The sequence below is a fragment of the Ranitomeya variabilis genome, chromosome 4 (genome assembly GCF_051348905.1).
Source record: "Ranitomeya variabilis isolate aRanVar5 chromosome 4, aRanVar5.hap1, whole genome shotgun sequence".
Taxonomy (NCBI): Eukaryota; Metazoa; Chordata; class Amphibia; order Anura; family Dendrobatidae; genus Ranitomeya; species Ranitomeya variabilis.
The window spans coordinates 108,507,015-108,529,561 of NC_135235.1; the positions used below are offsets into that span (position 1 = coordinate 108,507,015).

Genomic DNA, 22,547 nt, shown 5'->3' on the forward strand with positions numbered 1-22,547 from the left:
GCAGGACGCAAGGAGGCGTAGGCGTGGTTTCAGGGAGGAAGAAGGGAGGAAGTACGCTGCCATCCGCAGCACTCCCGTACGCAAGTCTGAAACCAGCCTTATAATGTAAACTATGATGCAAGCGAGAACAGCCTTTAAACAGAGGTTAGATAATGACCTGCATGGTGTATGCTATGTGGGCTTCTATAGAGAACAGAGGGTACAGATTATGCATGGAGCACACCAGTTAAGCAGCAGTAAGATACCATATACAAAGTCTATAAAAACTCTGTAGATCCCTGTTAAAAAATAAATAAATAATAATTCAAAGAAAAATCATTGCAAATCTTTTTCTACCTTAACCGTCACCCATAATGTAAACAAATCCACTGGGGGGACAAAAACTGTTTTAGAGGTGGGAAAAAAAAAAAAAAAAAAATAGGGTTACATAAATGTGGACATCCTCTTATACTTGGGGGGGGGGGGGGGGAGAGATATGGTTGTGTTCAGAAATAACCAATCACATTTAAAGGGAACCAGTCAGCAGGATTGTGCACAGTAAGCTACAGACACTCGGGTTGGTGTTATACTATTTACAATGATACCTTGGGTGATGAAATCCGTCTTGTGGTTGTTTAATCTTTATTTTCAGTTCATGATATTCTCGTGCTGCGGGGCGGCCCGTGTAGAGGAGGTGTCTTCATGTGGTCCTTTGATTACGTATTCATCTGTATGGCTTATGACAGGTCGCCTGTGCAGTAGCATGCAACTCTTACCGATATATTCTACTGCGCAAATACAATCAATAAAAATTGCATGCTACTACACAGGCGCCGCCGCCATTTTGCTACATGTAATTTTTTTTTTTCTAAGCCAACAATATTATTTACATTATGTAAACTAGGGGCCAGGTCAGTGAGGGAACAGTGACCCGTCATAAGCCATCAGTATGTATATGCAAGCAGAGCACCACATGAAGACCCCCACACAGGAATCTCATTAACTGAAGAAAAAAAAAAAAAGGTAATAGACCTACCGGTAATTAGGTTTCCAGACGTCAATCCTGACAGCACCATGGAGGTCGTCCTCCTCATCCTGACAGGGACAGGAAAAGCACAAAAGGTTAAATGGATCCTCCCCACCCCACTCCCTCAGTGTTTAACAGGTACCACACCATGGTTCATGCAACTCCACACATTTACTAAACGATATATCCAAACATTAACAATCAGTGAGGGAACCAACCATGCTGTCAGGATAGACTCCTGGAAACAATTACCAGTAGGTCAAATACCTATTTTCCAGGACATCCCTCCTGACTGCACCATGGAGAATACCAAAGTACCTCATCAGGGTGGGATCACTGCCTTGAGAACCTTTCTCCCAAAAGCAGTCTGTTGGCCAGATAACACGTCTAACTTATAATGCCTGCAAAACGTATCAAGCCTGGTCCAAGTTGCGGCCTTACAAATTTGGTTGACTGAAGCAGCTCTCAGCCCAGGAAGTTGACACTGCTCTTGTTGAGTGGGCTCTTAAACCTTTGAGGGGGCTGATGCCGTCTGAATGATAGGCTAAGGAAATTACGGTAACCAAGTAATCCATCTTGCAATAGTGGCTTTAGAGGCTCTCTTTATTTTTACCCCCAAACAGGGTGAACAAGTTATGGTCCCGTCTCCAGCTACGGAGTGGCCTCTAGATAGATATTCAATCACTGCCTGACATCCAACGCATGAAGGGCCTGCTCCTTCTCATTTGAAGGGTTCTTGAAAGAAGGAAGGCAAAATGAAATCCTGGTTTAAAAATTTTGATAGGATGCTACTTGTGGTACAAAAGCAGGGTCTAATTTTAGGATTATACGATCCTCCCAAATCCGAAGATATAGGTCCCAAGTAGACAGAGCCTGAATTTCCCCTACCCGTTTTGCCGTAGTGATGGCCACTAAAAACGCCATTTTTAAAAAGGTCCAGACCGAGATGGGCATCTCTTTCCCTGGTACATAAGGCTACTTGTGGGGACCCAAGAACCAAATTTAGATCACAAGGAGGAAATAGACCACCTAATTGTAGGGCGCAATCTCTATTACTCTGATTAACCTTATTATCCATGGACGAGTGGCCAAAGAAAGTGCTTAATGCAGATATCTGGATCTCTAGGGTGCTGGGTCTAAGTCCCTTATTAAACCCCACCTGAAGGAAGTCTAAGACGCCTGGGATATCAGGTCTGCCTGCCACAAAGTCAGACCTGCCACCTTCGAAACAGAACCGCTTCCAGATCTTGTGGTATATTGCAGAAGTAACCGGCTCCCCGCTAGCCTGGATCATGGTTATGAACTGGGCTGACAACCCCGAGCTCTCAAGATGTCCCGATCAGGATCCAAGCGGAAAGATGAAGCCTTTGCCTGCTTAGAGGGAAGAAGACACTATCCTTCAGGGTCCAGTCTTCCATCAAAGGAAGCAGAACTGGGTCCTCTAGAGCTATGGTTCCAAGCAGAGAAAACCAACTTCTCAGTATGGGGCAATCAGAAGCACCTTTGCCTAATACTCCTGTATTTTCCCGAGGACAGCTGGAAAGCGCCATCGGAGGAAAGGAGAAAGAAAGGGACCTGCCTCATCTCAGACTCAGCGCATCGACGGCTTCTGGATTGTCCGATGGATTCAGCGAGTAAAACCTGGCCGTCTTTGCATTTTTCCTGGTCACGAACAAATCTGAGGTGTCCCCCAGAGATGACAAAGGTACTGGAACACCTCATCGTTCAGTTCCCATTTTGTTGGCAAGACCTTCCACCTGCTCAGGTAGTCTGCCACGACCTTTTTGGGACCCCTTGAGATGAACTGCTGTTATTGATAGGCCTGTCCTCTACCCAGGAAAATATTTTTTTCTGCCAGATCCTGGAGTGCCCGATGCCTGGGACCCCCTTCCTGTTCCAGGAAGGAGACAGTCATCACATTGCCTGACAGGATCTTGACATGTTGATTTCTCAACAGTGCCAGATTCTGCCTTAGAGCCTTCCACACGGTGTAGAGCTCCCTGTAATTGGAAGACCTGGAACGGATGTCTGATGGCCATCTGCCCTGAAGAATTCTCCAACCTAAGGGATGCCCATCTGTACGTTTTCTGGCTAAGTCCACCAAAGTAGAGATCTTTTCACTGCTGGGGATAAGGACATTGTTCTGTCGAATGAATATTGCCACCGATCCCAGACTGACAGGACATCTCTCTGCAGAGCTCTTGAATGGAACTGGGCCCACCAGACCCAGGAGATAGAAGCTGTCAAAAGGCCTAACACCTTCATTGATAATCTGACTTTTCAGAAGCTCTCCGACTCTGCTCTGCACAGACTCCTGTTTCTCTACTGGTAAGAAGGATGTTCTGCAACCGGAGTCTAGTAACACACCCAGGAAAATGTTCCTGTTCTCTGGAATCAACCTCTACTTCTGTCTGTTTATAATCCAGCCGAGGAACTCCATCGTGGAAAAGGTCTCTTCTCTGTGTCGACAAAGTTATTCCGCTGAACTTGCCACCAGGAGGAAGCCGTCCAAGTACAGCACTATTATGATCCCCTGGTTTCTTAGGTAGGCCACTCCTGATCCCACCTTGGTTAAAAACTAGGGGAGCTGAAGCCAGGCCAAACGGAAGGCACTGAAACTGGAAGTGGCAGGTTCAATTCGGCAACTTTACCACAAACCTCAAGTCTTTTTGGGACCCTGGGTGAACAGGAACCTGATAGTAAGCGCTTTTCAGGTCGAGGGTCCACATTAAACGCGTCTCTGCCTATAAGGTGAATTGTAGATTTTACAGACTCCATTCGGAACCTCTTGTATCTGACACAGAGGTTTAAGGGCTTTAGATTTATTATCGTGCAAGACTCTGATGGCTTTATGATGGAGAACAGGGAGGAGTAGTGACCCTCGCCCACCTCTGCCTGGGGGACTGGGACTATGATGGCTGAGCCGACCAACTGTTTCAAGTCCGTTAACATAGCGGAATCTGCTGCCACGGTAGTGGGCGCAATAAACCTTTAAGGGGAGAGAGCGGTAAACTATTGCATAACCCTCCGTTATGGTCCTGAGAACCCAATGATCCGGGGTAATCTGGAACCAATTTGCTGCAAAGTGTCCGAGTCACCCCCCCCACCGGATCAGAATGGCTTCATTGCCTCCTAAGTCTTGAACTTGACCCAAACAAGGAGCCCCTACTCTTTCCCCCTCTGCTGTAGGTTCCTCTACTGTACTTTCACTGACTCTTGTACTTTGATTGTCTCCAAGGGGTGCCTGCCTTAAGATAGGACTGATTCCTTCTAAGGCTTATCTTTCGGGAGACCCTTCTTTTTAATCAGAAGCCTTCTCTAGAATGTCATCCAATGCCAACCCAAGTGCCCTCAACCTGGAGAAGGGAATGGAGCACAGCTTGTTCTTAAGAGGCATTATCCCCAGACCAGGATTTTAACCAAATAGCTCTATGGGCCGCATTGGACAGTGAGCTATTTCTAGCAGAGAATCTCACCAATTCGGCAGATGTATCTGCCAAAAAAGCAGGAGCTGATTGCATCAGGGGAAGGGAGGCTATAATATCCTCTCGGGGTTTAGTTGGTCAAATGCTCCTCCAGTTGCCCCATCCATAAAAACAGACCTGTCAACTGAAGTAGCAGCTATGTTTTTTCTGATCAAAGCCGCAGATGATTCCCAAGTCAGTTTCAGGAGACTATCCGCCTTTCTGTCCATGGGATACTTTAAACTTGAAGAGTCCTCGAAAGGAATGGATGTCTTCCTGCCAACTTTAGTGACTTGCATATTGATCTTAGGAATCTCCTCCCAGATTTTACTGTCTTCAGGGTCAAAAGGTAGATGACTTTTAAAGTCCCGAGACACCACCAAGCGCTTTTCAGCATCCTCCCATTCCTGCAACACCATAGCACAAATGTGATTGCTTATCAGGAACACACGCTGCTTTTCCTCTCTGAGGCCTCAAAACATTAAGTCCTGTCTGGACGGTGGCTTTGGGGCTTTTCACCTGCATCATATCTCTAACGGCCTGTACTAGCTAGTCCGTATCTTCAGAGGAAAATAGGTAATAGGTATCTTCTAGCCCGTTCCCGACTCTCCATTAATATTTCGCACTCTTCCTCCTGGTCTGAGCCCAGGGGTTGGGATTCCTCATCTGAGCTTTTCCCAACTCCCACCTAGGCCTCTTCGCACACGGACCCGGACTGGTAGGCTGTGGACGAGAAAGGCTGGATATAGAAGCCTGGACCTCTTCCCAAATCAGGGACCTCATCTTAGACAGAAGGGATGGCTGTTCTTCCCTTACAACTCTGGCGGTACAAGTGTCACAGAGCGTTATGCAATGGGTGTTAGGGAGTTGGACATTGCAAAGTCCAGGTGATGCCCCATATGCCGAGGCTTTGCCAGACCGTTTGGGCATAGGCAGGGGAATAGCTGGGGTTCCCTTATCCTGCACAGTGCAAGAGGGGGAACACTTAGGGCCTGTCTTGACGGGACTGAGCACGGCGCACTTACCCCGCCGTCCTGGTCCGTCTTGCCTGGATCCTCCTGAAGAAAGATGGTTATGGAGGATCAGAACCATGTTGTGGACAGCACCACTGAGCGTACCTCTGCAGAAAACAGCCACCACGTTACCATTGTACTGCTGCAAGCTCTGCGAGGATCAGGAAACCAGCCTGCTGCCTGTCTCGCTGTAGTTCCGCGTTCCACTGTGCAACGCACGCCGACCTTATGCCCCGGCGCCATTATTTTCAGCAGCTGGAACTAGGGCTTTAGTTAAGGTGGAGGGAAATAGAAACTGTTCCAAATATCAGTCAATTTTGCAAAAGCAGTCAGACCTAAGCCTTCCTCCAAAAATCAACAGAATGGTTTTGCCTAAAGAAGATCAAAGTTTTGGAATGGCCCAGCCAGAGCCCAGACTCTTATTTCAATTGATAACCTGTGGGATGACCCGAAGAGGGCGCTGTACACGAGGTGCTGTCATAATCTGACAGATTTCGGCTATGTGCACACGTTGCGGTTGGGGTGCAGAATTTTCCGCACAAAATCCCATCTCCTGGCAGAAACCGCGGGTGCGGATTTGCCGCGGATTTTCTGCGGTTTTTACCCCTGCGGATTTCTATTATGGAAGGGGTCAGAAACGCTGCAGTTCTGCACAAAAGAAGTAGCATGCTACTTCTTATGTTCAGCAGCGGTTACCATGCGGATTTTTCCGCACCATTAGCACAGCCTTTTTTTTTTTCCCAATTGATTTACATTGTACTGTAAATCACAGTGCGGAACTGCAGCGTTTCTGCGCGGAAAAATCCGCTGCGGATCCGCACCAATTCCGCATCGTGTGCACACAGCCTTAGAGCTACTGCAAGGAAGAGTGGGCTAGATGTGCCATGGTGACAGACTCCTACACACAGAGGCTGAACGCCGTCATAAATTCAAAGAAACCCTCAAAGTATAAGTTTATGAATAATGTGTATATTTATGACACCGTATTTTAGTTTTCTTTTTCTACTAGAAAATATTTCAGCTTATTTTTCAAATGAATTGCCCACAGCATGTGGGTGTGACAGCAGCTACCTAGGGGAATGTTTTTTCAGCAGTTTGTGTCCGCTCTAAAAACCATCTGGAAAAAAAAATGCTTGAAATACTCCTCTGCATTATTTATATGGTAAAACCATTTTGCTTTACCTTTGGTTCACTCTTTTGAATGCTTTTCCCCTCCACTTCCAAGCTTTGAAAACCTTGGTGTATAAAAAAAAAATAAAATAAAATAAAAATATGCATGTGCCAGTACTTTGAAGCAGGTCCTGATGGAATCCACTCCGTCTGAGGATAGTCCCATTCTAAAGGCCACAAAAATACTAGAAACGCTTCAGAAAAAAAAAAAAAACTCCCAAAAGAAGCAGCGCTTCCTCCGGAGACCTGTTTTTGACTGGTTCAAAAAAACCTGTTTGCACATGCCTTTAGGCCACATGCACACGCTGAGTAGTTGGTCAGTATTTTACCTCAGTATTAAGGTTGGGTGCACACGATCCGGAAATGGCAGCGCTTTGGACGCAGAGCATGTTCGTTTATTGAACGCAGGTAAATCCGCATGTGCTCACTGAAACGTGCGAAATCACCGCGTCCAATACATTCCATGGGTCATTTCTCTTGCGCAGTGTTTACCGATTGTCTGCACATACCCTCAGAGGAAGAATATAATACAAACCCGTCACCACTTCTGTATTTATCACCCACTCCTGGTTTTGGCTTACAGATACTGAGGTAAAATATTGACCAAATACTCTGTGTACAGGGCAGTAGTCTTCCACATGGCCAATGATCATAGCTGTGCCCCAATACGGTTCTACCCGTCCTTAGAGCATAATACCAGGCCTACCCGCCCCGATATAAGGTTATGAGCTCAGGTTAGGAAACCCACAGGACAGGCCGCATATTATGATAAGAGCATGGACATGTATATTTGGCCAAAACGATCAGTTTTACTCATTTGTGGTAAGTTTTCAGAGACGGATTAGCACTTTTATTGTATTTAGGAGAGGAGAGAGGGGCACACTGACCCCACAGGGGGCTGGATAATGGGAGTGAGACTGGCAGTGTATTAATTCACACACAAGCTGCAGGAGAAAAACTGTGGGAACCTGAAAACGGAATATTTTTACCAGGACCAGGCATGAGTCACAGCGCAGCTCCATTATGGCAGCAGCCATATCTGCTTTACTGTAAAGCGCTGTGGCGTCTCACAGAAAGTATACTTTTACAAGTCGGCCAGGAGTTGTGCCTCACAGATGACCAGTCCAAGGCAGGTCACTAGTGGCTTCTCCTCACCCCCATATCTCCCAATGTGTACATAAGGAAAGGCCTGTCAGTCATGGAGAGAAGTCTCTATTATGGCAGCCATATTTGTCTCACTCTAAAGGGCTGCGGCATCTCAAAAAATATACAGTCCCCGGCCAGCTTTCAAAAGTATCTGGTGACCAGTCTCTGGCCCAGCCCTTCAGAGTAAAGCAAACATGGCTGCCATAACAGCTGTGATTCACGCTGCCTTTAGCTCGGGCAGTAGGAATCTACTTGTCAGATCCACTATGGTTACCAACTGCAAATGTGTTTCATGTCATGCAATAAATGAAATACACATATACGGTAGGTACACAGCCTTTAAGGTCTGGCCAGATGAGTTCATTGTATAAAGGCGGTAGGGACGACTCTACCACCTGATCCATGTGACTGCATCTTCACTTAGGGGTCTCGCCATACACATCTGTGTGCTCTACGCTTATAACTGGATCCAATACATAGTGGACCCCATTGACTTAATGCAGCTCTGGTAGGATTTACACCATTTAGATATTATTAGTGCTGCATGTAACGCTGTACTGGTCATCAAATCTCACAACTGCAAATCGGGCTCTGGAAAAATCCTCGAAGGCAGTGTTCACACGGTGTTTCTGCAGTGGCTCTGGGTATTCCAACTGAAACCCCCCAAAACAGGATTCAGACAAATCGCTGATGGGGCCATTGAAAACAATAGGAGGTCAAATGAATTCAGTTTGTGTTTTTTCATCTGAACGTTCCCCTTTGTTTCAGAAGGAAACAGACGTAATCTGCTACATAGTCCGCAGAAACTGTGTGAAGGGAGGGACTCCAGAAGACTCCTGTCCGACTCCCTGTGGATCGTTTCTGCTAACCAGAGTGATCATGATGTGACCTGTCACCTGCACAGAGTGACCCTGTAATATGGGGACTATTCACTTATACGGATCCCCAAGTGGCAACATGTCCGCTCCTGATCTGCAAGAGAAGGGGTTTGAAGGGTGGTAAATACATGGATGAATAGCCCCTCATAGCACTGGAGGGGGGAGCGGAGTAGCTCACTCTTCTTGGCTACTAAAATAAATCATCTGTATGAAAATATTCTAAACATTATAATAACTACTCTTTTGGGAACCATAATTATATACTGAAATATTTTATCAGAGAGCATGCGCGTGGCTACCCCCCCATCAGAGAGAGAGCGCGCGGCTACCCCCCCATCAGAGAGAGCGCGCGCGGCTACCCCCCCCATCAGAGAGAGAGCGCGCGCGGCTACCCCCCATCAGAGAGAGAGAGCGCGCGCGGCTACCCCCCCATCAGAGAGAGAGAGCACGCACGCGGCTACCCCCCCATCAGAGAGAGAGAGCGCGCACGCGGCTACCCCCCCATCAGAGAGAGCGCGCACGCGGCTACCCCCCCATCAGAGAGAGAGAGCGCGCACGCAGCTACCCCCCCATCAGAGAGAGCGCGCGCGCGGCTACCCCCCCAGAGAGAGAGAGCGCGCGGCTACCCCCCCCCATCAGAGAGAGAGCGCGCGGCTACCCCCCCCATCAGAGAGAGAGCGCGCGGCTACCCCCCCCATCAGAGAGAGCGCGCGGCTACCCCCCCCCCATCAGAGAGAGAGCGCGCGGCTACCCCCCCCATCAGAGAGAGAGCGCGCGGCTACCCCCCCCATCAGAGAGAGAGCGCGCGGCTACCCCCCCCATCAGAGAGAGCACGCGGCTACCCCCCCATCAGAGAGAGCGCACGGCTACCCCCCATCAGAGAGAAAGCGCACAGCTACCCCTCATCAGAGAGAGAGCGCACAGCTACCCCCCATCAGAGAGAGAGCGCACAGCTACCCCTCATCAGAGAGAGCGCGCGCGGATACCCCATAGACAATACATGCCCCACACCTGGAGAATGACCCTTTGAGAACTGGCACTTAGAGGTCATGACCTACCTCCATACGTGACTCAGCAGATCACTCACCGGTGGGCATACCCACGAGAGGTAATAGTTGGCACAGAATGGATGGGATATCCTGGGTGAGATTTACCAGCACTATCGCCCCCTGTCCCTTCCCCACCAATATTTTGCTCGCCCTTCTACCCAGGGTGAATAGACCGGCACATTACTCCGCACCTCCCGGCTATTATCACAGGGGAGACCGAGCCCCCCACCTTGTACTCCCCTCCAACACCTTTCCAGCGACTAACCCGAATCCGCTTCCAAGCCACGCCTCTCCTTTGTGACGTCAGAAAGACAGACAGACAGTCGGACCTTTAAGCTTTGGGCTCTAACGACGACCATCCTAGAGCGGAGTGGCAGCCAATAACAAGAGTGGGCGTGGCCATACAGACAGTGGAGGGAGGCCGCCACTGGGAGGAGAGTGAGGGGCGGGACTTTCTGCTCTTGTTGTTGTTACAGACATACCCGGATGTTAACCCCTGTCCTTAACAACGGCTGTCACATGACCCATCCGGCCAGGACGGCGTAGGTACTGCTAGATCATGTGACTAGATGGCAGCCTGGACAGGGATTTTCATGATGTCATAGTCACGTAATCGGTCACTTTTCGGGAGAACGAGGTTATCTACTGGGGATAAAGAAGCTTTAATGAAATCCGATCAGTGCTTGATCCTCCTTTTTGTCACGTGTGTTTGTAATGTAGCGGTGTGCTGCAGAACTTCGTGTGCTACGTACCAGGAGAGCTACTGCAGAGCTGTGTGTGCGCCATCTACCAGGAGATCTACTGCAGAGCTGTGTGTGCGCCATCTACCAGGAGATCTACTGCAGAGCTGTGTGTGCCATCTACCAGGAGATCTACTGCAGAGCTGTGTGTGCCCCATCTACCAGGAGATCTACTGCAGAGCTGTGTGTGCCATCTACCAGGAGATCTACTGCAGAGCTGTGTGTGCCATCTACCAGATCTACTGCAGAGCTGTGTGTGCCATCTACCAGGAGATCTACTGCAGAGCTGTGTGTGCCATCTACCAGGAGATCTACTGCAGAGCCGTGTGTGCCATCTACCAGGAGATCTACTGCAGAGCCGTGTGTGCCATCTACCAGGAGATCTACTGCAGAGCCGTGTGTGCCATGTACCAGGAGATCTACTGCAGAGCCGTGTGTGCCATGTACCAGCAGATCTACTGCAGAGCTGTGTGTGCCATCTACCAGGAGATCTACTGTAGAGCCGTGTGTGCCATCTACCAGGAGATCTACTGCAGAGCTGTGTGTGCCATCTACCAGGAGATCTACTGCAGAGCTGTGTGTGCCATCTACCAGGAGATCTACTGCAGAGCCGTGTGTGCCATCTACCAGGAGATCTACTGCAGAGCTGTGTGTGCCCCATCTACCAGGAGATCTACTGCAGAGCTGTGTGCGCCATCTACCAGGAGATCTACTGCAGAGCTGTGTGTGCCCCATCTACCAGGAGATCTACTGTAGAGCCGTGTGTGCCATGTACCAGGAGATCTACTGCAGAGCCGTGTGTGCCATGTACAAGCAGATCTACTGCAGAGCTGTGTGTGCCATCTACCAGGAGACCTATGTGCTGCAGAGCTGAGAGCCATGTACCAGGAGATCTACTGCAGAGCTGTGTGTGCCATCTACCAGGAGATCTACTGCAGAGCTGTGTGCCATCTACCAGGAGATCTACGTGCTGCAGAGCTGTGTGCCATGTACCAGGAGATCTACTGCAGATCTGTGTGTGCCATGTACCAGGGAAATCTTGGTTCTGCAGAGCTGTGTGTCATTCATATGGAGCACAGCTGCATGTGTGTTGTACACATAGGGCAGAGCTGTGTATGTAGCCTGCATTATATGACATAACCTCGTCTGTGAAGGCTGATACATGGATATTGTATATACAGTGGGGGAAGTAAAGTAGACAATAGCAATTGGATACTATAAAACTAAACCTTTAATAGGTTCATTAAAAATATAAAATTAGAAAAAAATGGGGAGAGGAACCCTAGTGAATAAAAGTGCCCTGATACCCAACACAGAAAGGGAAGACAAAAAATCAAAAACACACAAAGTGTACAAGCTGACAGCACTATTAATCCCTGAACCAGTAAATGTCACAGTCAGAGAAATGAAGCAGATTTCCGTTTAAGTGGAAAATGAGAAAAAAGACTATTTAGACCACTTTCAAGAGGACCACATTTGAAAAGGGCCACCGATTGGACGAGTTACAATATTTTATATGGTAAAGGTTGCATGCAAGGTATGTCTGTGTATGGGCTAATACCCTCTCCACTACCATAAATGCAAACCTGTATCCGCTATTGAATGCATTTATGCACGATCCTGTAGTCCAATCATAGAATCCTTCAACATATGTTACTTTTGGCCTCTAGCAATTATATCAGGAGACTGCTTCCCAATTCATATAAACAATTGTCAATCAATTATTTGCTTATCATGAACCATAGTTGCTGTCAGTAAATGCAGCGGCATAACAATGAGACTTCAAAGCCCCCAAAAAAGGAAGAAATCATAACCGCAAATATAAGACCACATAATTGCTAGAGGCCAAAAGTAACATATGTTGAAGGATTCTATGATTGGACCACAGGATCGTGCATAAATGCATTCAATAGCGGATACAGGTTTGCATTTATGGTAGTGGAGAGGGTATTAGCCCATACACAGACATACCTTGCATGCAACCTTTACCATATAAAATATTGTAACTCGTCCAATCGGTGGCCCTTTTCAAATTTGGTCCTCTTGAAAGTGGTCTAAATAGTCTTTTTTCTCATTTTCCACTTAAACGGAAATCTGCTTCATTTCTCTGACTGTGACATTTGCTGGTTCAGGGATTAATAGTGCTGTCAGCTTGTACATTTTGTGTGTTTTTAATTTTTTGTCTTCCCTTTCTGTGTTGTGTATCAGGGCACTTTTATTCACTAGGGTTCCCCTCCCCCCATTTTTTTCTAATTTTATGATATTTTTAATGAACCTATTAAAGGTTAAGTTTTATAGTATCCAATTGCTATTGTCTACTTGATTTGTGCTGGATTACTCACCTTGCTTGATAATAGTGGGGGAAATAAGTATTTGATCCCTTGCTGATTTTGTAAGTTTGCCCACTGACAAAGACATGAACAGTCTATAATTTTAAGGGTAGGTTAATTTTAACATTGAGAGACAGAATATCAAAAATAAAATCCAGAAAATCACATTGTATAAATAATATAAATTTGCATTTTGCAGTGTGAAATAAGTATTTGATCCCTCTGGCAAACAAGACTTAATACTTGGTGGCAAAACCCTTGTTGGCAAGCACAGCAGTCAGATGACGTTTTTTGTAGTTGATGATTAGGTTTGCGTACGTCAGGAGGAATTTTGGTTCACTCCTCTTTGCAGATCATCTCTAAATCAATACAATTTAGAGGCTGTCGCTTGGCAACTCGGAGCTTCAAATCCCTCCATAAGTTTTCCGTGGGATTAAGGTCTGGAGACTGGCTAGGCCATTCCATGACCTTAATGTGCTTCTTTTTTGAGCCACTCCTTTGTTGCCTTGGCTGTATGTTTTGGGTCATTATCTTGCTGGAAGACCCAGCCATGACCCATTTTTAATGTCTTGGTGGAGGGAAGGTTGGTTGTCACTCAGAATTTTACGACACATGGCTCCATCCATTCTCCCATTGATGCGGTGAAGTAGTCCTGTGGCTTTAGAAGAGAAACACATCCAAAACATTATGTTTCCACCTCCATGCTTGACAGTGGGAATGGTGTTCTTTGGGTCATAGGCAGCATTTCTCCTCCTCCAAACACGGCGAGCTGAATTAAAGAGCTCAATTTTTGTCTCATGTGACCACAGCACCTTCTCCCAATCACTCACAGAATCATCCAGCTGTTCATTGGTAAACTTCAGACAGGCCTGCACAGGTGCCTTTTTGAGCAGGGGGACCTTGCGGACAGGCAGGATTTTAAACCTTTACCGCGTAATGTGTCACCAATGGGTTTTCTTGGTGACTGTGGTCCCAGCTGCCTTGAGATCATTAACAAGTTCCTCCTGGGGAGTTTTAGGCTGTTCTCTCACCTTCCTCATGTTCAAGGATACCCCAGATCAGTCGATTGACAGTGATTTTGTATTTCTTCCATTTTCTTACTATTGCACCAACAGTTGTCTCCTTCTCACCCAGCGTCTTATGGTTTTGTAGCACATTCCAGCTTTGTGCAGGTCTATGATCTTGTCCCTGACTTCCTTATAAAGCTCTTTGGTCTTGCCCATGTTGTAGAGGTTACAGTCCAACAGACTGTGGACAGGAGTCTTTTATAAAGGTGACTATGGCTTTAATACAGGTAAGGAGTTGATTAGGAGCGTCTAACTGGTCTGTAGGAGCAAGATCTCTTAATGGTTGGTAGGGGATCCAATACCTATTTCTCACTGCAAAATGCAAATAAAGTTATATAATTTATTTTCTGGATTTAATTTTTGATATTCTATCTCTCAATGTTAAAATTAACTTACCCTTAAAATTATAGACTGTTCATGTCTTTGTCAGTGGGCAAACTTACGAACTCAGCAAGGGATCAAATACTTATTTCCCTCACCGTACTCACCCAAATCTGAGTCCAGAGAGCTGAACTTTTCAGTTCGGTGCAGGTTATCTTTTTGTGTACCTCAGATGAGACAGGATTTACAGTGCTGTAAAAAAAAAAGTTTTATGCAGGTGTAGAAAAAGTGCTGCAAAGAAAGGACTGGCAGTTTATTTTTTGCAATTAACAAAATGCAAAGTGAGTGAACAAAAAAGAAATCTGAGTCACATCAATATTTGGTGTGTCCGCACTTTGCCTTTAAAGCAGCATCACTGCTTCTAAGTTCACTTGCATGCAGTTTTTGGAGGAACTCAGCATGGAGCTTGTTCCCAACATCTTGTGGAGAACTAACCGCAGATCGTATGTGGATGTCGCTTGTGCAAATTCTTCTGTCTCTTCATGTAATCCCAAATAGTGTCTGTGGTTGAGATCGGGGCTCTGTGGGGACCAGATCATCACTTCCAGAACTCATTGTTCTTATTTATGCTGAAAATAGTTCCTAATGCATTCACGGTGTGTTTGGGGTGGTTGTCCTCCTGCAGAATACATTTCATGCCAATCAGACACCATCTTTATGTTACTACATAATGGATACGTATCTGCCTGTATTTCTCAGCATTGAGGACATCATTAATCATGACTAATCTCCAACTCCTTTTGCTAAAAAATGCAGTCGACAACTTGCAGGACCTTCCCCCATGCTTCATGTTGCCCCTACAATTTTTATTGTACCACTCTTCAGCTGCAGAGCTGTGTGCGCGCCATGTACCAGGCAGCTCTACGTGTTGCAGAGCTGTGTGCGCGCCATGTACCTGGCAGCTCTACGTGTTGCAGTGCTGTGTGCTCGCCATGTGCCAGGCAGATCTACACGCTGCAGAGCTGTGTGCGCGCCATGTGCCAGGCAGATCTACGCGCTGCAGAGCTGTGTGCGCGCCATGTGCCAGGCAGATCTACGCGCTGCAGTGCTGTGTGCGCGCCATGTGCCAGGCAGATCTACGCGCTGCAGAGCTGTGTGCGCCATGTACTAGGCAGATCTACGTGTTGCAGAGCTGTGTGCGCCATGTACCAGGCAGATCTTCGTGCTGCAGAGCTGTGTGCGCCATGTACCAGGCAGATCTACGTGCTGCAGAAATATGTTCGCGCCATGTACCAGGCAGCTCTACGTGTTGCAGAGCTGTGTGCGCCATGTACCAGGCAGATCTACGTGCTGCAGAGCTGTGTGCGCCATGTACCAGGCAGATCTACCTGCTGCAGAGCTGTGTGCGCCATGTACCAGGCAGATCTATGTGCTGCAGAGCTATGTTCGCGCCATGTACCAGGCAGCTCTACGTGTTGCAGAGCAGTGTGCGCGCCATGTACCAGGCAGCTCTATGTGTTGCAGAGCTGTGTGCGTGCCATGTACCAGGCAGCTCTACTTGCTGCAGAGCTGTGTGTGCACAATGTACCAGGCAGCTCTTCGTGTTGCAGAGCTGTGTGCGTGCCATGTACTAGGCAGCTCTAAGTGCTACAGAGCTGTGTTTGTGCCATGTACCAGGCAGCTCTATGTGCTGCAGAGCTGTGTGCGCGCCATGTACCAAGCAGATCTTCGTGCTGTAGAGCTGTGTGTGTGTCGCGCGACCGGGGCCGTGCTGCACGTTTCGTCCTCACGGGGTCGAGAGAACTGGATCACAGTACACCGACACTCAGATCAAACTCTGTTCAGAGTGTCATTAGCATAATCAACCCGATTCTCTCAGATGAACCTATGGTTCAGGGAAGGTAAAATTAGCTATTATTTGAACCAGTGTTCATCCCCCTTGTTATCTAATTTGTATGGATACATACATGGTTACTGTAAGAGCAGTGAGACTATGGAACTCTCTGCCGTATGATGTTGTAATGAGTGATTCATTACTTAAATGTAAGAGGGGACTGGATGCCTTTCTGGAAAAGTATAATGTTACAGGTTATATACTAGATTCCTTGATAGGGCGTTGATCCAGGGAACTAGTCTGATTGCCGTATGTGGAGTCGGGAAGGAATTTTTTCCCCCAATGTGGAGCTTACTCTTTGCCACATGGGTTTTTGTTGCCTTCCTCTGGATCCACATGTTAGGGCATGTTAGGTTAGGCTATGTGTTGAACTAGATGGACTTAAAGTCTTCCTTCAACCTTAATAACTATGTTACTATGTAGTTATGTCACACAAGTTTTCATAAAAGACATACAATAATCTTGAAATTCGATTACAAAATAATTTCGACCACCTGGTATAGAATTAGTATTTATTAGTTAGACATCTGGATAGAATTATAGTTTTCAGATAAAGATGTTACAGTATTTTAGAAATGTCCTGCATCATGGATACAAGTTGGAACTGAACACTACATCAACACTGTTTGCAATCCTTCCTGATGCGGATTTGGTTAGAATAAATATAATAATACAGCTGGAAATATGGAAATAGTATTTGGTGAAATGAAATGGCGAGAACAAGCTACTCAACAGTTGCTGAAGATATGTGAGACTGGAGGGTGTGCATAGTGTCACTGGAGGATGGTCTGACATTGACTGTCAACTTTCCAACTTGAACCACATTGTGTATAAATGCCGCTCTCGGTGTCTCCTTATCTAATTAGGTGCAATGTCACCCTTGCGGTGTCACACACATATGATGTCGTGCTAGGCTAATTAGCCAAAAGAGAAGCAGTGGATACTGGCAAGTAGGAGGCGGTTTGCAGGGTTTGTATCTATCGACCATGGAAAACTGACCTGTGAATCAATTTGCATGTCTCAGCAAGATTTTCACTTTCTTTGCAGTTTACAGGAAGGTATTTCAAGATAAGAACTGCTCTGAGAATACACCACAAATACATAGACTGTACTCGGCTCCAAAGCCAATAGAAACCACTAAAGAGCACGCGAGTATGGAATGTGTCCTGCAATGGCGACCACCAGCCCTCGTTATACACAACACGAGAGATGAGCCCTTCGTCCGGGTAAGAAAGTTTGGCACAGACATTTAAGTGCTTATAAAAACTAAAACCATTCCGACTTTAGCCTACAATGTAAGTAAAATATCAGACTATTGATAATATTCCTGGAGTATGGAGTAATGACAAAGTTGTGCAAAGATTCTCTTGTCTGACGGCCGGCCGTTCCCACTCATTATCCAAGAGCGTTTAAGGGATCATCAAATGTTGTGGAAGCCTTGCTGTCTGGCTTTGCTTCAGACCCTGGCTGACTTGACTTAGATTTTGACTTGGTTTTCTTTACGTTAGGCACGGTTGCTGAAAATATATCATCTGCAGGGAAAAAGAAATTCACATGGTATCAAAATACATTATTGAGAAAGCAGTATCTTTTAGTGTATGTGCACACGGCGTCCTTTAGGCACCAGTGTACCCCGATCGTTTTTGAAGCAGAAGACACTTCAGGAAACAGCTGGAGATGGTTTCCCCGAATTGTCTTCTCTTGAGGTGGCTTAGCCGTCGCTGTTTTTCTTCTTCTATAAGTAACAGTCGTGGCTTGGAAGCTGGCCAAAGAATGGACCAGTCATTTCTTTTAGCCATTTCACAGTATTCGAAGCTTGATAACATACCAGAACTGATATAGTATGACCATATTTAGAGGAAAACTCCACTAGAACTATAGAAAACATCTGAAAAAACCAGAGCTTTTAAATTCCAAAACATAACAAAAATGCATTTTTGTTATGTTTTGGAATTTAAAAGCTCTGGTTTTTTCATATGTTTTCTCCAGTAATCGAAGCTTGAAGAGGTTAAAAGTCACAAAAGACAAAACATGTGTCCAACATTTTCACGTTATTTTAGTGCTTTTTCAGGAGGGTCCCTGGTGGAATCCACCTGAAAAAGACACCGCGCACATACCCTTGTATAAGAATACTCATTGCAAGAGCTGCCTGTTAATTAAAACATTAACATAAAAGTCCCCTAGGATTAATTAACCACGTTTTTTCCTTCTCTTCTCCCGGGAACCATCAGTTTGTTATTATTTTGTAAGCACAGATAGATGCAAACAGCAGAACACGGTCAGTATAGACCAAGCAGACATTGGCTGAATTATGCCAATGATTGTACCCACATACCCATGTCATCATCAAATATGGATTTAGGCTCGCTCTTCTTTTTGGATTTCTTCTCCTTAGGTTTGTGTGTGAAATCAGCAAAAATATCAGTATTTTCATCAAACAGATTAACTTCTGATGATGCTTTTTTCTCCTTTGGTATCTTTACTGGCTTAAAAGCTTCTGCTGCAAATATATCATCCTTTAAAACAAAAGATGCCAAAAAGATATTAGTGGCATCGTCATTACTCGTTTATTGACATTTTTGATACATTGAATGCAAAAAGTTTTTGTTTAGACATCTGGAGAGAAATTATCTATTGTCAGGTCACTACATTTAGAGGTGCGACAGTATTGCATCTTATGCCCGCCACGGACAATCCACTTTAGGTTAGAAAGGTACCCTAGTATTTGTATTTCTCAATCTATGCAGCCATTTTAAGGTTTTTTTTTTTTAAATGATGAAATAATGCTCCTTGCTCTTCTTTATCACTTTATTGGGAGATTTGATGATCAGCAATTTAGGCATTTTTTATATCAGTTTCACAGTGTTTACAAATGTGGCAAGATCAATTATGTATCTTTTTTTCATTACTATTTCATACAAATAATCAAGGACATTAGATTTTCATTTTCTATATTTAAAAGTACTTTATTTCTTTCTTATTTTAAGTCTCTGTCTGGGATTTGTAAAATAAATAATAAAACAATCCTTTGCTCACTCATAGTATACTGCAATACTTCTGCGTTACAGTGTATTATTGACCTGGATGTGCTGGATAGGATGACAGGGAGAGTCCCTTCCCTCTATCTAAGGGTGGGGTCACAGGGGCATTAAAAAATTCAGATTGGTGCATTACTGAGATAGGAGATGGCAGTTCCTACTGATTAGCATTTATGTAGATGGGAGGCGGAGAAGGAGGCAGGCGCTAAAGATAGAGCTCCACCCTCCTCCTCTTCCGTCTACATAGAATGTTAGTAGTAGCATCTCCTATCTCAGTAATGTAACAATCTGCCTACACCGAATACAGATTTTACCTGTGAATTGAGAATTTTGAAAATGAAAGATCATTCATGAGGGAGAAATAAACATTTCTCTGACAAAATATATTAGAAAGTTGCTTCTTTTCATGGGTACTATTGATTTATGAAATAAAAAATAAAACGACGGTTACTTTAAAAAAAAAAAAAAAGTTACAAGAAAAGGCAAGAAATTATAAAGAGTAGTAAAAATTCCAAATTAGTAAAAGAAAAGGCATCAACTTGATAAGAAACATCACTTACGTCAAACATGTCGCTGGTTGTGGACTTATCTGTCGGAACAGCTGGCTGAACATATACTTTCTTCTGAGGTTTCTGAAACCCAAAAAGATCATCATCAGGTTCTTTGTCCCTTGGAGAGCTGGACTGAGAGGTCGTCTTGGGTTTGCCCTTAACAGACTTGAATAAGTCATCATCACTGCCATCACCATCGAACAACACCCCAGAAGATTTCTTCCCCTGCTCCAGGAAAGGCTTTTTAGAAAATTCACTTGTTGGAGACTCTTCTTTCTGCTGTTGAGATGCAACTGATTTAGGTAGTGAGTTATCTGCAAAAAGGTCAGATCCAAATAAATCATTTACATCAGGAGTCAGCGGATTTACAGCTGCTCTTGTGTGTGTTCTGGGCTGGATATCGTTTTCTGAGAAGGATAACTTCATACTAGAAATCTCCTCTCGATCTGTTCTCAAGTTTGATTCCAATAGTCCAGTTTCAGGCTTAGCAGCTGATGTAGACGATTCTGGAGAGGACAGATCTTCATTCTCCCCAGATTCTTGGGATGCAAGTTTTCTGTTCGCTCGTGTAGGGGGTCTTCTTTTACTACCAACTTTTGCACGAGTCTGATGAAAACAAAGTCATAAAGCAAAGAATACTTAATAAATTGGTACAAAAACTCAATAAAATAATATAAATCTGATATCAAATTGTTCTGGATGATCGGATATTCGGCTTATTTTTTATGTAAGCCCATTTTCAATTACAAAAATAAGAAAAAAGCAGAATGCTAATCATATTAGTCTCATAGGCAACAATCAGGATGAAGCAGAAGTCTGTACACTTACTACCGAAAAGATTCCTAGCACTGCTCTAGAGATAGAGCAACTCCTAGTTGTGCCGCCTTTCCTCTATTATTCCTCCTAAAAATGTATAAAATAAATTGACAATAGTCTTCTCTCGGAGGGAGCCACTGATGGACATCTTTGGTGGTGGCTTAGTTCTTAAGAAGAAGAGTGGCCATTCGGCATGCCAGATCCTTATCTCCCTCAAATTTATGTGTCGGAGGAAGAGTTTAGAGGTCACAATGTGCATTAGATTGTTGCACGAAGCTGTCGATATTGGCGGGTTTGTACAACATAAATTAAAGGTAATCTATGGGGGCCCTTAGGGTACTGTCACACTCTGCAACTTTCCAACGATCACGACCAGCGATACGACCTGGCCGTGATCGTTGGAAAGTCGTTGTGTGGTCGCTGGGGAGCTGTCACACAGACCGCTCTCCAGCGACCAACAATGCCGAAGGCCCCGGGTAACCAGGGTAAACATCGGGTTACTAAGCGCAGGGCCGCGCTTAGTAACCCGATGTTTACCGTGGTTACCAGCGTAAAAGTAAAAAAACAAACCGTACATACTCACATTCCGGTGTCCTTCAGGTCCCTTGCAGTCTGCTTCCCGCACTGACTGAGTGCCGCCGTAAAGTGAAAGCAGATCACAGCGGTGACGTAAATGTTGCCTAGTGATGTCAGTAGTGAAAATGATGGGTGAAAATGGGGATACGTCTTCTAGTCTGAATGAAGTTTGGAAGGGTGGGGGGAGGGGAAGCGGTGGCAGTGGGTTACAGGAGGCAGTGGGTCACAGGAGGCAGTGGGTCACAGGAGGCAGGAGCACGGTCGCTGCTGCAGGAAGCCGCTGGCAGCAGGAATGCTGCCCCTAGACTGGGAGGAGAGGTGTGAAGTAAGGGAGGCAGGATGTTGTGAATTCTGTTTGTGGGCTCCCTCTGGTGGCGACTGGTGGTACTGGTTGACTTCTGTCCTTTATCTCCAGTGCACCTGTTCCCATCAGGAAATGGGAGTTTCCTATATAGTCTGGCTTCTCAGTCATTTACTTGCCGGCTATCAATGTTACCAGAGCTCCTCTGTTACTTGCTACCTGCTCCAAGTCTGCTGATTCAGATAAGTTGGATCATTTGTATCTTTTGTCCAGCGTGCATTTATATGAATCTTGCTGCTGGAAGCTCTAGTGAACTGATATGACCACTTCGGTGTCATGAGTTGATACCGGAGTTTAAAGTTATTTCAGGATGGTATTTTGTAGGGTTTTGAGTTGACCGCGCAGTCCACTTTTGTATTTTCTGCTATCTAGTTAGTGGGCCTCTCTTTGCTGAACCTGTATTCATACTACGTATGTGTTTTCTTCTTAACTAACCGTCATTATATGTTGGGGGCTACTATCACTTTGGGGTTTTCTCTAGAGGCAAGCCAGGTCTGTGTTTCCTCTATTAGGGGTAGCTAGATCTCCGGCTGGTGCGAGACGTCTAGGGATAAAACGCAGGTACGTTCCCCGGCCACTGGTAGTTGTGCCTGAGGTTCAGCATCGCGGTCAGCTTAGATTCCATCTTCCTAGAGCTAGTCCTGTTTTTGCCTATGTCCCTGCCATTGGGAACCATGACAGTATAGCCGGCCCGACTGTGTTAAGTATTGGCTGAAGAAGGAGAGAAAAGAAGTCTTTGACTTTTTTTTTTTTTTTTTTTACTCTGAAGTCTGTCTAGCCATAATTGCAGTCTGCTTCTTTCCCCTCCTCTTAATCCCTGAATGGCTCAGATCTCAGCTGCTGAGAAATGGATATCCAGAGTTTAGCTTCAAGTCTGAATAAACTGGCTTCTAAGGTTCAAAATATACAAGACTTTGTCATACATGCTCCTATGTCTGAACCTAAAATTCCTATACCAGAGTTTTTTTCTGGAGATAGATCTCGTTTTTTGAATTTTAAGCACAATTGTAAATTGTATCTTTCTCTGAGATCTTACTCCGCTGGAGACCCCGCTCAGCAGGTTAAGATTGTTATTTCCTTGCTGCGGGGTGACCCCCAGAATTGGGCATTTGCATTGGCGCCAGGGG

At 45.5% G+C, this 22,547-nt stretch overlaps 2 protein-coding genes across 7 annotated transcripts in view; both read right to left on the minus strand.

Moving 5' to 3' along the window:
• The window catches only part of ZFAND4 (zinc finger AN1-type containing 4), a 49,567-nt gene extending 39,456 nt beyond the window's left edge, over nt 1-10,111 (minus strand). The window contains exon 1 of one of the 5 annotated variants that reach the window (XM_077259093.1): nt 9,992-10,111. The gene's annotated coding sequence lies outside the window, so the exon portion shown is untranslated. Of the gene's footprint in view, nt 1-9,735 lie in introns of all 5 variants that reach the window. The other 4 variants (XM_077259095.1, XM_077259097.1, XM_077259092.1 and 1 more) reach the window with 4 other exon arrangements.
• A 6,465-nt stretch (nt 10,112-16,576) lies between these two features.
• Nucleotides 16,577-22,547, minus strand: part of WASHC2C (WASH complex subunit 2C) — an 81,383-nt gene continuing 75,412 nt past the window's right edge. For both annotated transcript variants that reach the window (XM_077259098.1, XM_077259099.1), the window contains 3 exons: nt 19,677-20,273; nt 18,414-18,594; nt 16,577-17,610 (listed from right to left, as the gene is read on the minus strand). In XM_077259098.1, the coding sequence (XP_077115213.1) occupies nt 17,474-17,610; nt 18,414-18,594; nt 19,677-20,273 (915 nt within the window). In that variant the 3' untranslated portion in view covers nt 16,577-17,473. The remainder of the gene's footprint in view (nt 17,611-18,413; nt 18,595-19,676; nt 20,274-22,547) is intronic.